Raw genomic sequence first — 13578 nt, forward strand, 5'->3', positions numbered from 1 at the left:
CTGGAGCCCCGCTATTATTTATTTATATTTCGACCGCCGGAGCGGCCAAATGCTCGCTGGAGCGTGGGGCGTAGGGAGTGGAGCAAAGGTTAGATGTTTTAATATGTGCTGTTTACACGGTTAGCTCGCGGTCCAGCTGCTTGTAACAGAAATGGATACAGGCGGCCGAGATGGATGCTGCGGGGGAGGGGCGGGGGGGTGGGACGTGGCGGTGAGGGCGGGGGGGGGGGGGAGGGAGGGAGAGGCTGCTCTGTATTCCTCCACCACCAAGTGGATTGGCCCGGCATATGGACTAGGGGTTGTGGGGTTCTCTCTGGGCTGGGCAGAGAGTTAGGCCATGGCGGGGGGTGAGTGGGGGAGGCTTGGTACCCCTCAGCCTGCCTGCAGTGTCACTTGGAGAAGCAGAGAGTGCGCCATGTCAGGGTGTCCTGTTTCTTCCCTAGGCCTAAGGGGTCCTGGAGCCCCTCAGCGCTCGGGGGGCTTTGTGGCGAGGATTCTTGTGACTCACCCCACCCCAGTTCAATGGCTCAGATTTAGTTCAACAAGCACACCCTGTCTGGCACCGTGGCAGGTGGGAATCACAGGGAGAGGCATGTGACATGGCCCAGAGCACACACACACACACACACACACACACACACACACACACAGAGAGGGGGGGGGGGCGCCGGGTGACAAGGAGCCATTTTTGTTTGGCTTTGTGTTTTCTTGGTGGTAGTGGAGTTCTGAGCTGCCGGCCTTGCTTGCTTAGCTGGGGTCCTGCTATTTGAGCCATGCCTCCAGCCTGGCTTTCTTGGCTGGTTATTTGGGAGACGGAGTCTCCTAGGTGTCTCTGCCTGGCTGGGCTGGCTCGGAGCCGCCATCTTGCAGATCTCAGCCTCCCCAGTAGCTGGGATTACAGGCAGGAGCCACCGACGCCCGGCCCACCAGGAGCTGTTCGCGTCTGCCGTCAGTTTCCCGGCCGTCCCCGGCCCTTACCCCTCCCTGGGTGACCCATCCTCATCACCGGCTTCAAGGGCCCACGTCGAACACAGCCTCTGTACCCCCAACCATTTCCAACTTTCCTCTTCCAGCTACCATGTCTCCATCCCATCTCGCTTACTGTCTCAGAGAGAAGGCGGCACCAGGTCTGAGACCTGTGGGGTTTGGACCCCAAAGGACCCCTATCTTGTCTTCCTTCCCACGGGCGGCGTGCGGGCTCCTGCTCGCGCTCCTGTCCTGGGTAGCAGACCTTCCCTCTCCCCTCCCGGGGATGTGTGAGCTGAGGCCCCCGGCCCTGCCCATCTGGGCCTCAGAGTACCTGGGAGCCCTCCTCGAACGCACTGCCCAGATCAGCCCCCGTCCCATCTCGGTTTCAAAGAATGCATTTGGGGCTCACACGCACGCATAACCCCAGAATCGAGGGTGCCAGTCACGAGCTCACGCATCTCCTCCTTTGCTTATTTATATTCACGCGTTCCGTCCACAGGAAGGGTTGGGGGGCAGGGAGGAACGGCTTTCTGGATCTCGGGTGGCACTAGCAGATGGAAGGTCCTTCCTTACCCTGCCCTCAAGCCAGGGGTGGCTGCTCTGTGCCCAGGAGAGAGAGACAGGTAGCCCGCACGTACCCCTTCTACTCCGGCCCCCCAGTTGCTGCTCTCAGAGGGGGCCGGGCCGAGTCCCTTGTGGCTCCATCCTGACCCAGGGGCTGAACACACAGCATGCCGTCCCTAACCCAAGCCCCGGCGTCCCTGGGGCTTTCAGCCGCCTTGTCCTGAAGCCCGTGAGGGAAACTGAGGCAGAGCCGCTCCCGGCTTTCTCGTAGCCGCTCACAGTTTTCCATCCTGTCCCCTTTCTTCCGATCGTCGGGCTCTTTCCCTCTGCCTTCCACCCACTCGTGACGGCTGCCTGGCGAGTGTCCGGCTGGGGCAGGGGGCACCCGGGCGGGGGGCTCCGGCCGGGGCGGGACCCTACCTTTGACGGCCACGTGGACGGTCTGGCTGATGGAGAGCTGGGGCTGGATGAGGACGCTGCACAGGTACTCGCCCTCGTCCATGCCCTTCTGCACGTCCGTCAGCTTCAGGGTGCCGTTCTCGAACACCACCTGCCGGTGGTTGTCGGGCAGCAGCAGCGCGTCCTTGTACCACTTGATGGAGTAGTAGGGGTAGCCGATGACCCTGCAGTTGATGAGGGTGCCTCGTCCCGCCACGGCCGTGATGTTCTTCATCGCCCGGATGCTGGGGGGCCCTGAGGAGTCGGGAGGGAGGAGGCAGACAGGAGGGGGGCAAGCGGCGGCGTCAGCCAGGCCCGGACGGGTGCCACCGTGGCACCGTGCTCTTCTCAGTCGCTTGGCCTCGGAGGCTTCCGGGGGGGGGGATGGGGAGGGGGAAGGGGTGGTGCAGTGGGCATTGGGTGGGGGTCACTCTGGTCTCCCCAGAACTTGATGTGGATAGACTCTAAAAGACCCGGATCATGCACGCCTACAGCAATAGTCCCTGTGCTACCAGGGAGGGCGCGTGGCCAGTTCTACGCCCGGGAGGGGGGGTGGTGGTGGGGGGGGGGCGGGAGGAAGTGGCCGGGATCGGGGAGGGGGAGTCTTTGCTTAGGGGCAGGTCAGGAGTGGGGATTAAGATGGAAACGTGGACCTCGTGTGTTTCTTCTCCCTGCTCGCACTTGCGCTTACACCACCCCTAAAGGGCCTTACACTGGTGATGCAGGGGGGCTGTGGTCACACTGTCTGGGGGAGGCGGTGCAATGTGTGTGTGTGCGTGTGTGTGTGTGTGTGTGTGTGTGTGTGTGTGTGTGTGTGTGTGTGTGTAGCTCAGAGGCCCTGGCCCGGGGCTCCCCCATGCAGGGAGGACCTCCAGAAACTCTCCAAGCTCCAGTGCCCAGGATGAGGAAGATGAGGGGCAGGGCTAGGACATCTCCAGGGACCCTGTGGCTCTGTCCCCTCTCCAATTCCGAGGTGGGCGGGCAGGGCACAGGCAGAGGAGGCCGGGCACCGGGCACAGGGGAACGGAACACCAATCTCCTCCCCGGCTCGAGGGCAGGGTAGGGAAAGGCCCTTCTCGGCCCCTGGACCAGAGCCCCTTCCCTCCGACTCCCCGGTCCCCTCTCTGCCAGGGGTCACTGGCAGGGTCACACGAAGACCCGTGAGAGCCACAGGGTCTGCGGCGCCTCCGAGGAGATAGACAACGGAGGTGGCCGGCCACCGTCCTGAAGAGCCTCCGGCTTCAGCCTCCTGCTCTTCGTGGCTGGGGCTGTGTGTGTGGGGGTGGGGGGACATGACACCCTGACTCCTAGCTGCCTTCACTTCCGGGGGCACTTGGGGGCTCAGTGCGGTCACAGCTGCCTCTGAGGCTCAACTTGCCCCGGGCCCCTGCCCTGCATCTGTCCTAGCAAGGTCTTGGCGGGGCTGGCAGATGCTAGCAGGTGCGTAGCATAGTGGGGGTGGGGGTGGGGATGGAGGTGGGCAGGTCAGGCTGCAGGGGGGAGGTGGGAGTAAGAATGGGATGCATTCTACCAGACACACACTCACACATAAGAATGGATGACGGGGCTGTGGAGGGGAGGGGGGGAGAGAGAGAGAGAGAGGGAGGGAGGGAGGGAGGGGGAAGGGGGGAAGGGGGAGACTGCTAAAATCAAAATGATGCTTAATTAAAAAAAAAAACCCACAAAAAAACGAAGTACTAATCACCACAAGAATAATGGTCGTCACAGAGATGGAAAGGAACTCAAAAGCCTATTCTGATATTTAAATGTAGACAGGCACCTCTTACGTTTATTCGTGCCTGATATTCAGCACTGCCCACCGAGTTCCGCGCGGTGCATCGGTAGACGCCCCCGTCTCGGATCTGGGGGCCCGTGACGTTCATGTGGCTGACGGTGGTGCCGTCGGACATGGTGTACTGGTTGGTGCGGTGGCTCCCGTCCCGCACGATGGACTCGTCGTCCAGGGCCCAGGTGACCGTGGGGGGCGGGGCGCCCTTGGCCGCGCACATCAGGGAGAACTGCTCCCCCGGGTTGACCACCTTCTCGCTGAAGGACGAGATGATGCGCGGCGTGCCGTCTGCGGGGAGCGAGGAGCCCCCTTCAGGGTCAGGGGGCCGCGGAGACCCCGTGCCCTCCCTCCCCCTCCGCCCCGGGCTGCCCCCCACCCACCCAGTGTGGGAAGGAGGAGGCCAAGCAGTACAAGGAGCTCACGTGTCACCTGAGATAGAACAGCCCTGAGCGAGGCAACTGCTACTGCGCGTGGCATGTGGATCAAGACTCCTGGGCCTTTGCTTCTTGGCCTTCTGTGTGTGTGTGTGTGTGTGTGTGTGTGTGTGTGTGTGTGTGTGTGTGTGTGCGCGCGCACGCGCCAGCACTGAGGCTTGAAGTCAGGGCATGGGTACTATCCCTTAGCTTTTAGTTGTTGTTGTGATTGTCGGGCTTGAACTCAAGGCCTGCGCTCTTTTGCTCAAGGCTAGCGCTTTACCCCCTTTGAGCCACAGCGCCACTTCAGATTTTCTGGTGCTTCGTTGGAGATAAGAGTCTCATAGACTTTCTTGCCCGGGCTGGCTTTGAACCTCAATCCTCAAGTCTCAGCCTCCTGAGCAGCTAGGATGACAGATGTGAGCCTCCAGCTGCCCGGAGTCTTCTCCACCCTCAGTCAGAGGCTAGCATTGTTTTGGGAGGGATGGTTTTACCTCTCAGAGCCTCCTGCCTCTTAGTGGTGGCCGTTGCTGGTGACAATGACTACCCTACCTTCTTGGGACATGGCGGGGATTAAATGAACGCGTGCTTCTGGTGGGTAAACGCTCTGATCACGAGTATTCTGAAGCTCGCAAGGCAGCTGCGTGGACGGTGCTGTGGATTCTACCCTAGGTCTCCGTGAACTTGACCGTGCCAGTGGGTGTAGCAACCCTATTAACACAAGGCCTTACGCTGGAAGATTAAAATCCAAGGCACCCAGAGGCAGTGCAGGGGAGAGTCTGGCCTGGTCTTCAGCCTTGGCTTCACGGAGTAACCTTGGACGAGACAATTAACCTTCCATACCCTATCCACGGTCCAGCGGACTGGGGTGGGGCAGGGGATGTAATTAATTATTAACCCAGGTCGTCCCTTCACATCCGATTATTGCAAATGATTAAAGAGGCATTAAGCGCAAGTATGTACCACGATGAGGTGTCAATTAAAAATAAAAAAAAGAATACAAGCCGGGCATAGTGGTGCCTACCTATAATCCTAGCACCTAGGAGGCTGAGGCAGGAGGACTGAGAGCTGGAGACCAGCCGGGCTACGTAGCGAGACCCCGGTCTCAAAATAAGTAAATCAATGAACACACGGCTAAAGAATTGAACGACGCAATAAAACAGGTGTTAGGTACTTTCAAAGTAAAAAAAAAAAAAAATTACAAAAAGAAAGAAAGGCGAGAGCCACACCACGGCATCCTTTGCGTCCGTCCGGTCAGGGGTGCAGACCCGGACGGCCGTGGGAATGTGTGCTCCGGCCGGCAGCCCTGCCCCTGCTTCTGAGGGTGCGGGGGGGGGGGGGGAGGGGTTGCCATGTGGCCTCTGGCCCCTTCTCTCCTCGCTTTCCACTTGCCCACCTTCCTGCGCTGCCCTCCCCACCGGCCCATGTCACATGTACCCCCCCCCCCCCGTCCCCTAGAGTCCCAGTGATTTCACCCCTAGCTGGGAGGGGGGGAATGGGGAATGGGGAACGGGTAGAGGGAAAGCGAGCGAGCTGGGGTGATGCGCTCCCCAGCGAGAGGGGGGGTTCTGATGAGGTTCCTCAGGAATGGAAGGCCTGTGCTGAGCTGCTGCTCTGGCTTGTTGGGAAGAAGACCCTGGAGAGGGGCTGGGGGAGGGGCAGGGGTGAGGATGAAGGGCGGAGACCCTGGAGGGTGGGGCGGGGGGTGGGGGAGGATTGGGGGGATGGGGGCAGGCAGGAATGAAGGGAGAGAGCGGGACGGGGGCCAGAGGGGATGAGGAGAAGAGGCAGAGACCCGGGATGGGGCTGGGGGGAGGAGGATGAAGGGCAGAGTTGGGGTTCACTGGATGCCCCGGCGGCGGGGGCTGTAGCCATGGCCTTGCTTGCATTTGGCACCTTTGGGCGCCTTTTTGGCAGCAGTGAAGAGCCCTTGGAAGGCCCCGGTCCGTGGGGTGGTTTGTGTATTTTCAAGCAGACAGGTAAACTTGTGGGTAAGTGGCCGCTTGGTGCCAGTGGGCAGGAGGTGCCGTCCCTGCGGGCACAGTGTCCTGGGGCCGGGACCCTCCGCGGCCTGGTGGATGGAGTGACGGCGGGATTTGAATTCCCACCCGCCTCCTCGGCTAGGCATCGTGTGCGGTAAACAGCACACGGAGCTGCCAGCCAGAAGCCCTGGGCGGTGGCAGCTTTAAAGGGAGAAGAGACAAGGTGGGAACCAAGACCCCCCGTTAAGAGCCAGGGGAAGGAGCTCCAGCCTGGAAGATGGAAACCCTTCGAGACCCCTAGGAAGAGGCCCCGGGGCGCAGAGCTCTAGTCATTTCGGAGGGCACAGCCAATTCAGTCTGATAGCTAAGAGGCCCGACTTCAAATCCCAGCCTGTCCCTTGGGCCACTGGCTAAACCCTCAGTTTCCCGAATTGCCAAAGAGGCGATAGTAAGAAGGACCCGTGGTCAGGATCCTGGGGGCGGGGGGGGGGGGCTGAGAGGAGACGGGCTGCTGGCTTAGGTTAGGGTGCGGGGGAGGGGGCACCGGGTGCTGGCTTACCCTCCAGCACAATGATGGCGAAGTCCTGGGCCGTCTGGCTCTTGCGGGTGGCGAAGCACTGGTAGGCCCCGGAGTGGCTCTTCTGGGCCGAGGTGATGAGCAGGGTCTCGTTGCTGAGGCCGCGGATGGAGATGGCCTCGTCGGGCAGCACCAGCTCGGTGTTGCGGTACCAGCGGATGCTGAACTCGGGGGAGCCCGTGAGCGCGCAGGACAGGATGACCGTGCTGCCGATGCCCGTCTTCAGCTTCTTTGGTGTCAGGCTCACGTGAAGGGGGTCTGAGCGGGGCCAGGCGGGGGGGGGGGGGAGTGACATCAGGGAGACGGGGGTGGGGGGAGAAGAGGAGGAAAGACAAAGGGTTTCGTATGGGGGGAGGGAGGTTGCGGCTGGACCTCTGGGTGGCTGGGGACAGGGGAACTCTCTGCTCTAGGCCTCAGTTTACACATCTGCCCGGTGGCAGTCCGGCCAGGAGGTCCTTCCCTGGTCGCCTGTGCTTCTCTGGTTTGTGTCTCCGTGCTAGGGTGGGGATGTCAAAGCTCACCTTGGGGGGTGGGGACCTGGCTTGCTCACCGTGTTCCCTGACACCCCAAATCAGGGAGGCCCTCACGGCCCCACGTGCCGACCCCTAGACCCAGCCAGGCAACCCGACACGGCTTTTCGCTGGTCTGATCGACCTGTCATTCTCCCTCCTCCAGCCTTGTCTCTGCTTGGAAAGTTGCATGGTTCTCTGGCTCAGGGGGATAGAGCGTCGGCCTAGCCATCATGAGGTCCCTGGTTCAACCCCCACCACCCCAGTACAATCAGTCAATGAAAGGTTTAATTAAAGAAGAACTCCCATGGCTCGCAACAGCTCAGCCCGGCCTTCGAGGCCCTCGTGACCCTCAGGAACTTTGCCCTTCTGCTGGGCGAAGGGGCTCACTCTCGAGAGCATTCCGCGGGATCCTCCTCCCCTGGCTAGCTCCTGGCCACACAGCCTACACCCAGAGAACTCTGCTAATTCCCAGGCAGCCTTGACACTGACCTCTGGGCCCCTCTTCCTTTCTGGCTGGGCTCAGCATCCTTTTCCTGGGTCCCTGGGCACAACTAACCACCGAACACCCAGTGTTTCCTTTGTTCTTTTTCTCACTCTTTGGATTGTGAGCCACTCGGGAAGCTTTATGTCCCCCAGAGACCTTGGGATAGTGACAAAAGCCATGGTGAAAGACGGGTGGCACCCGGGGATGGGCAGCTCGCAGAAAGGCTGGCTTGGTGCTTCTACCCAGAGTTTGGTCTGGTGATCAAGGCCCCTATCAATTACCTGGATGTCTCCATAGTTTGGGGACATGTACGCTGCCTGGGGGACCCATATCAACTGTGCTTTCCAGAGACGCAGGACGGCAGGGGTCACAATCTCTTGTGAGGGAGGCCACGGAGCTCGCCGTCACAGTTGTGCAACCCACCCAAAGCCATGGCTACTTTGGTTTGTTTTTGGTCAGTCGTGGGGCTTGAACTCAGATCCTGGGCGCTGTCCCTTAGCTTTTCCACTCAGGGATAGCACTCTACCACGCTGAGCCACAGCGCCACTTCCGGTTTTCTGGTGGTTCGTTGGAGATAAGATTCTCATGGGCTTTCCTGCCCAGGCTGGCTTTGAACTGTGACCCTCAGACCTCAGCCTCCTGAGCAGCTGGGATGACAGGCGTGAGCCACCAGTGCCAGGATGGGAAGCTGTAGTTTTAGAGAGACTGTATCCTCCCCTCCTTCCAGGATCATTCCCCAGGGCAGCTGCGAGGGGGAGGGTTGGGGGAGTCTTCCCCTCTCACTGAGCGCACCCCCCCACCTACCGATGACCGTGAGGGTGCCCGTGGCCTCTGCCGACCCGAAGGTGTTGGTGACTTCACAGATGTAGCTGCCACTGTCCTCCGTCCGCAGGTCGCTGATGGTCAGCCCTGTAATGCGCTTGGTCCAGCGGCTGTCTGCGGGGAGGGGCCGTCCGTCCTTGAGCCAGCGGACAGCAGGGATGGGGTAGCCGGAGGCCGTGCAGGGCAGCTCCACCGTGCGGCCGGTCCACACCTCCTGGGAGTGGAAGCCATCCAGGATGGTGGGGATGGACTCGGCAGGGTCTGGAGGGAGAGAGGGCCAGCAGGGGGGGTCAGCTGTGCGTGGGAAAGGGGGGCTGGGGAGGAAGGTGGACACCTGGGGACAGAGCCCACTGTCCGCTGTTCTCATTGTGAGCGGGGCCCAGCCAGCTCTGGAGAGCATTTTGGGGAAGGCACCCGGGTCGTCGTGGGATCTCACACGGAGCCACCAGAGCCGCGGCTGGGAGCCGGGCTTGAGGCACAGAGAGCACACGGTGAAGTTCTGGCCAGAACAACAGAGGGGCAGATGCAGGGGGCGCAGAGCCGTGAGCTGCGTTCTGCCCAGGGCCTGGCGGGCGGTGACCTTGGGACCCGAGACTCAGTTCCCCAGTTCTCCGTCTCCAGGTGAACTCGGGGTGCCTCTCATGGACGGAGAACAGCCTCCCTGCCCCGCCCTGCTGTCTCCGGCCTGCACTCCATAGACTCAGAGATAACCACATGCCTACCCAGACCCAGAAAGAGCTAGAAGGGAAGCCACGGCAGGACTCCTCTTCTCCCACCAGGGCTGCCCCGTGTTGCGTCTTCAAACCGAGAAGCAGCTGCTCATGTGAGACGTGCGGCCCCAGACGGCGGTGGGAGAGCCAGGGGCCTGGGGCCTGTGCCCGGTGGCTGCCGGGCATCACTGGGGGGGGGGAGGGGGCCAGCCGCCTGGCTCTCCCTGGGTCCCCCCTTTGCATCCCTCTTCCTCTCCTGAGTGCCGCGGGCTCTGGGGATGGAGTCTGGGAATCCACCAGCCAACTTCAACGCCCTCACCTTCGTGCCTACGACAGACACGCTACCCTCACCGGACTCTACCAGAACGGTCTCCTTTCTTTTATTGGCAAATTCCCCCCTCCTTTTTTTAAAAGAAAAAAAAAGGCATAAAAAGATAATATATGCATACAGCCAGACTTCAGGAAGCATGGTAGAAGGGGCAGCAGCAGCGTCTCCTGCGCCTCCGGACTCAGCCTGCCGTCCGCTCCCCCCCCCCACCATGCCCACCCTTCCTAGCTGCAGCAGTTACAGGCCACGTGGCCGGCTTCCTGGAGGACCCCGGGCTCCTTGAGGCCAAGGCGTTCAGTGAGGTCTCTCCCGTGCCTGGCACGGAGCGGAGCCCCGGGTGGTTGAACTATCAGGTCCGCCACCGAGGCACTGGGTGTGCCCGCGATCTGCAGGTTCCAGTCTAGAGACAGGAAGCATAACGGAGCTGCCTGGAGTCCACGGAGGGCACACGAGACAAGGTCGCTGAGACCGGAGAGGCACAAGGGTCGGCCCTGGATCACACAGCAGCATGGACCTCTGAAGTCAGGTCCCTGGTCCTTGCGGGGTAGCGGGTGCCTGGTGGACTCATGGGGCTCGCTGGCTCTTGTTCGAGGGGGGATGGTGAGCTGCCGACTCTCCCAGCCCCCAGCCCCTGAGGAGAGCTGTGCAGTGCCCTCCAGTGTGGATGCTCCCTGGGGACGGGTGGGGCGTTGCTGGGTCCTGGGAGGCTGCGCCGGGGCGAGAAGGCCCCCGAAGGTGGGCTCCACCTGGACCCTGATGTGCCCCATGCCTGGGGTCTTAGGGCCTCAGAGTCGAGGGTCCCACTCCGCCTCTCAGACAACCAAAGGCACGACACGCGCCCAGATGTCTCCCAGGTGACACTGAGGGCAGAGCCACAGTGGGGGGGGGCATTGGGGGTGAGCCCCACCATTCCTCCCTGCCAGGCTCAGTGGCCGCTTCTCCACCCCTACCCTACCCCTGTGGGGACATTTGGACTAAACAAACCCAGTGCCGGGGTGTGGGGGGGAATTACTCAACGTGACACTTAATTGATGCAAAATACACAAATTCCGCAGCACATGGCAGAATTTACAAGCGGAGGGGCCGCCCGGGCGGGGGGGGGGGGAGGGGGAGGGAATTAATCACCGAGGCTCAGGCGTGAAATTAAATTCCGAGGGAAAGAAACCTCTTTCATTACTCTGGAGCAGAAGTAAAACGCTGTGGCGTGTACACACGACAGCCTGGGGGGACTGGGTGCAGCCAATGGGGGGGGTAGCGGTTGGGGGGACAGATGGCTCTGCCTGAGAGATCGCGGGGGTCCGGGGCAGCCCTGGAGAGCCGCTGTGACCTCGGGCAGCCTTGGTGCCAGGGCCTGTCCTGTGGGGATCTGGAGTCTCCCTGTCTCTTCCTCTCTAGGTGGGGTTGTGAAGTTTGGCCACTGAGTTGTTGCAGTGGGGGGTGGGACTCAGTGAGCACCCTGTAGTGGGGGGCGGGTGGGACTCAGTGAGCACCCTGTAGTGGGGGGGGGACTCAGTGAGCACCCTGTAGTGGGGGGGGGGACTCAGTGAGCACCCTGTAGTGGGGGGGGGACTCAGTGAGCACCCTGTAGTGGGGGGATGGGACTCAGTGAGCACCCTGTAGTGGGGGGGAGGGATCAGTGAACCCCTGCTGGGCGCTGAGGGTGGCAGGTGGGTATGACAATAGACTCTCCTGGCAGCTGTCCTCTAACCCGGAAGGTGGGGCGAGGATGGGCATGGGGCGGGATGAGACGGGACGGGTCCTGGCTCCTGTCTGGGGAATCTGGCAGGACCTGTCACCCCCCTCCTCCCCAGGGACCACGTGGCCCGGCGAAGCCACCGGGCCTGTCTTTCTCAGAGCAGTCCGGCCGGGATGAGGGAGCGGAGGCTGGAGGCGGGAGGCACCGGACGCCAGCGCCTGCCCTCAGCTCCCCGTGGCAGGCAGCAGCCAGGCCCCATGCGCAGCCTCCCCTTGAGCAGCAACAAAGACAACCCGCCTCTGGACCCCCCTTCCCTTCCTCCTCCTTTCCCTACTTGGTGGGCAGGGAGGAGCGGCACAGCCATGGTCCACGTGTGGCCGTCTCCAGCCCACGTCCCTTGGTGCCCAGGAACACTGGAAACTGGATCGCACCCACCACACCCTTGTCCAACCTCCACGGAATAGAACCCCAACCGGAAGAGGTCAGGGCCAGCTCCCCGCACCGTCGCCCCTGCGTTGCCCATTCACAGAGGTGTCAGTTTTGCAGCTTCTAGACAAGTTGTACTGTCCGGTGCCATCCAGTCCCCTCCAGTCCCATTCAGTCCCATCCATCCCTGTCCCATCCCATACTGCCCAGCCCTGTCCTGTCCTATCCCATCAGGCCCCTTGTCACTGCGCAGCCCCCCCCCCTCCGGCCCCTCCATGCCCCTCCCTTCTGTGCACCATCCTTCCTTCCCCCTCCGCCACCTTCCTTTGTCTTTGCCCTCTCTCCGTTCTGCTTCCCGGCCCTGTGTTATTCCCTCATTGCCTGGGCCTCTCTCCCTTGGCCTTGGGGAATCCTTCCTATCTCTACTTCTCTTCTTCAGGCTAGGGTTTTTTTCTGTGGGTCCTGGGTAGTGTGGCCCCTTCTTCTCTCTCCTGCTGTCTGTGCTCCCCACCACCGATGTGTGTGGGGGCGTGGGGGGAGGGAGAATAAGGAGAAGAAAACGAGTTGGCATGTCCTCCACACGACTGGGGGGCCCCTTCCTCCCGCCCCCCCAAGCCCAGGCTCATCCAGCAGACTAGAGGATGAAGGGCTTGGCTGTTACAGAAGAGAACAGAGCCGGCCTGCAGAAAGGGGCTTCTGTGTGTTCCCACACGGTATGAGAAGCATGCAAATGAGATGCAAAGCACTGCACAAACAAGTCCCTATAATTTGGAGGCAAACCACTCTGACACAACGCTTTTGGGAATCGGGCTGCAGATTCAAAAGGGGAACCACAAAATCCACAGTGTAACGCGCCCCTTCTCTTCTCCGCCCCCCCCCCCCCCACCGCGCCAACCACAGCGGCACATTTCTGTTCCTGTTGGTTAACGCCATAAATATTTACTTGGCACCTACTATGTGCGGGCCCAGAGCCAGGCACCGCAGACACAGGACCAATCGGCGGGCCTGGCTAGCTATGATGTTCCCGGCTCCTGCCTCTCTGAGTCTTGCCCCCTCCGAGGTGGAGGGTAAATGTGAGGTTTGGGGAGCCCTGTGCGGAAGGGGCAGATCTCCCCAGCTGCAGAATGCAGAGGCAGGCAAAGCCAAATGCTCACCTAGTGTCTAGCCTGGCAGGATGTGTGACTTACTGGGTCTAATCTCCACAACCACCCCCCCCCCCCAAAAAAAACCCCCGGTATTCAGACCGTCAGTTTATTCTCTTTCCAAAAGCCACACCCATCTCACCTCCTCAGGGATGTTCAAATTGTAGGTCACACACCCGGAGGAGGTTGCAAATTCATCTGGTGAGTTGCAACCAGCACTTAGGGAAATCAAAGGAGGACAGAAGAGACCCGAGTCCATTGCAATGAGGGTGTGTGTGTGTGGGGGGTGTGCCGGCAGGTACTGCATCAGGCGATGTCAGCACACGCCCCTTTGCATCGCTGCCCAAACCCTTGGATCCTCTGCTCCAGAGAGCCAGCTTCCAAGATGCCACAGGCCTCCCTTCCTCTCTGCTGGAGGCTGGGGTGGGCACTTAGTGGCCTCCTTTCTGGGGGACATGCAACTGGAGCCTGGGCCATGGAATCAGAGTTTGACTCCCCTCCCTCCCTCCCTCCCTCCCTCCCTCCCTCCCTCCCTCCCTCCCTCCCTCCCTCCCTCCCTTCCTCCCTCCCTCCCTCCCTGTCTCTGTCTCTCTCTGGTGTTGAACTCAGGGCTTCACATTTGCTAGGCAGATACTCTACCACTCGAGCCACACCCCCAGCCCCTTTGGCTTTACTTATGTTTCAGGTTGGGTCTCCCTCCCTCTCTCTTTAACTCAGGGAGAGCCA

General features: G+C 61.2%; 1 protein-coding gene across 1 annotated transcript in view; it reads right to left on the bottom strand.

Moving 5' to 3' along the window:
* Dscaml1 (DS cell adhesion molecule like 1) overlaps positions 1–13578 on the bottom strand; it is a 219192-nt gene that overhangs the window by 56178 nt on the left and 149436 nt on the right. The window contains 4 exon segments of the mRNA XM_048343911.1: positions 1954–2226; positions 3752–4048; positions 6715–6990; positions 8533–8811. Coding sequence (XP_048199868.1) covers positions 1954–2226; positions 3752–4048; positions 6715–6990; positions 8533–8811 — 1125 coding nt within the window.

This window comes from Perognathus longimembris, chromosome 3 (genome assembly GCF_023159225.1).
Source record: "Perognathus longimembris pacificus isolate PPM17 chromosome 3, ASM2315922v1, whole genome shotgun sequence".
Taxonomy (NCBI): domain Eukaryota; kingdom Metazoa; phylum Chordata; class Mammalia; order Rodentia; family Heteromyidae; genus Perognathus; species Perognathus longimembris.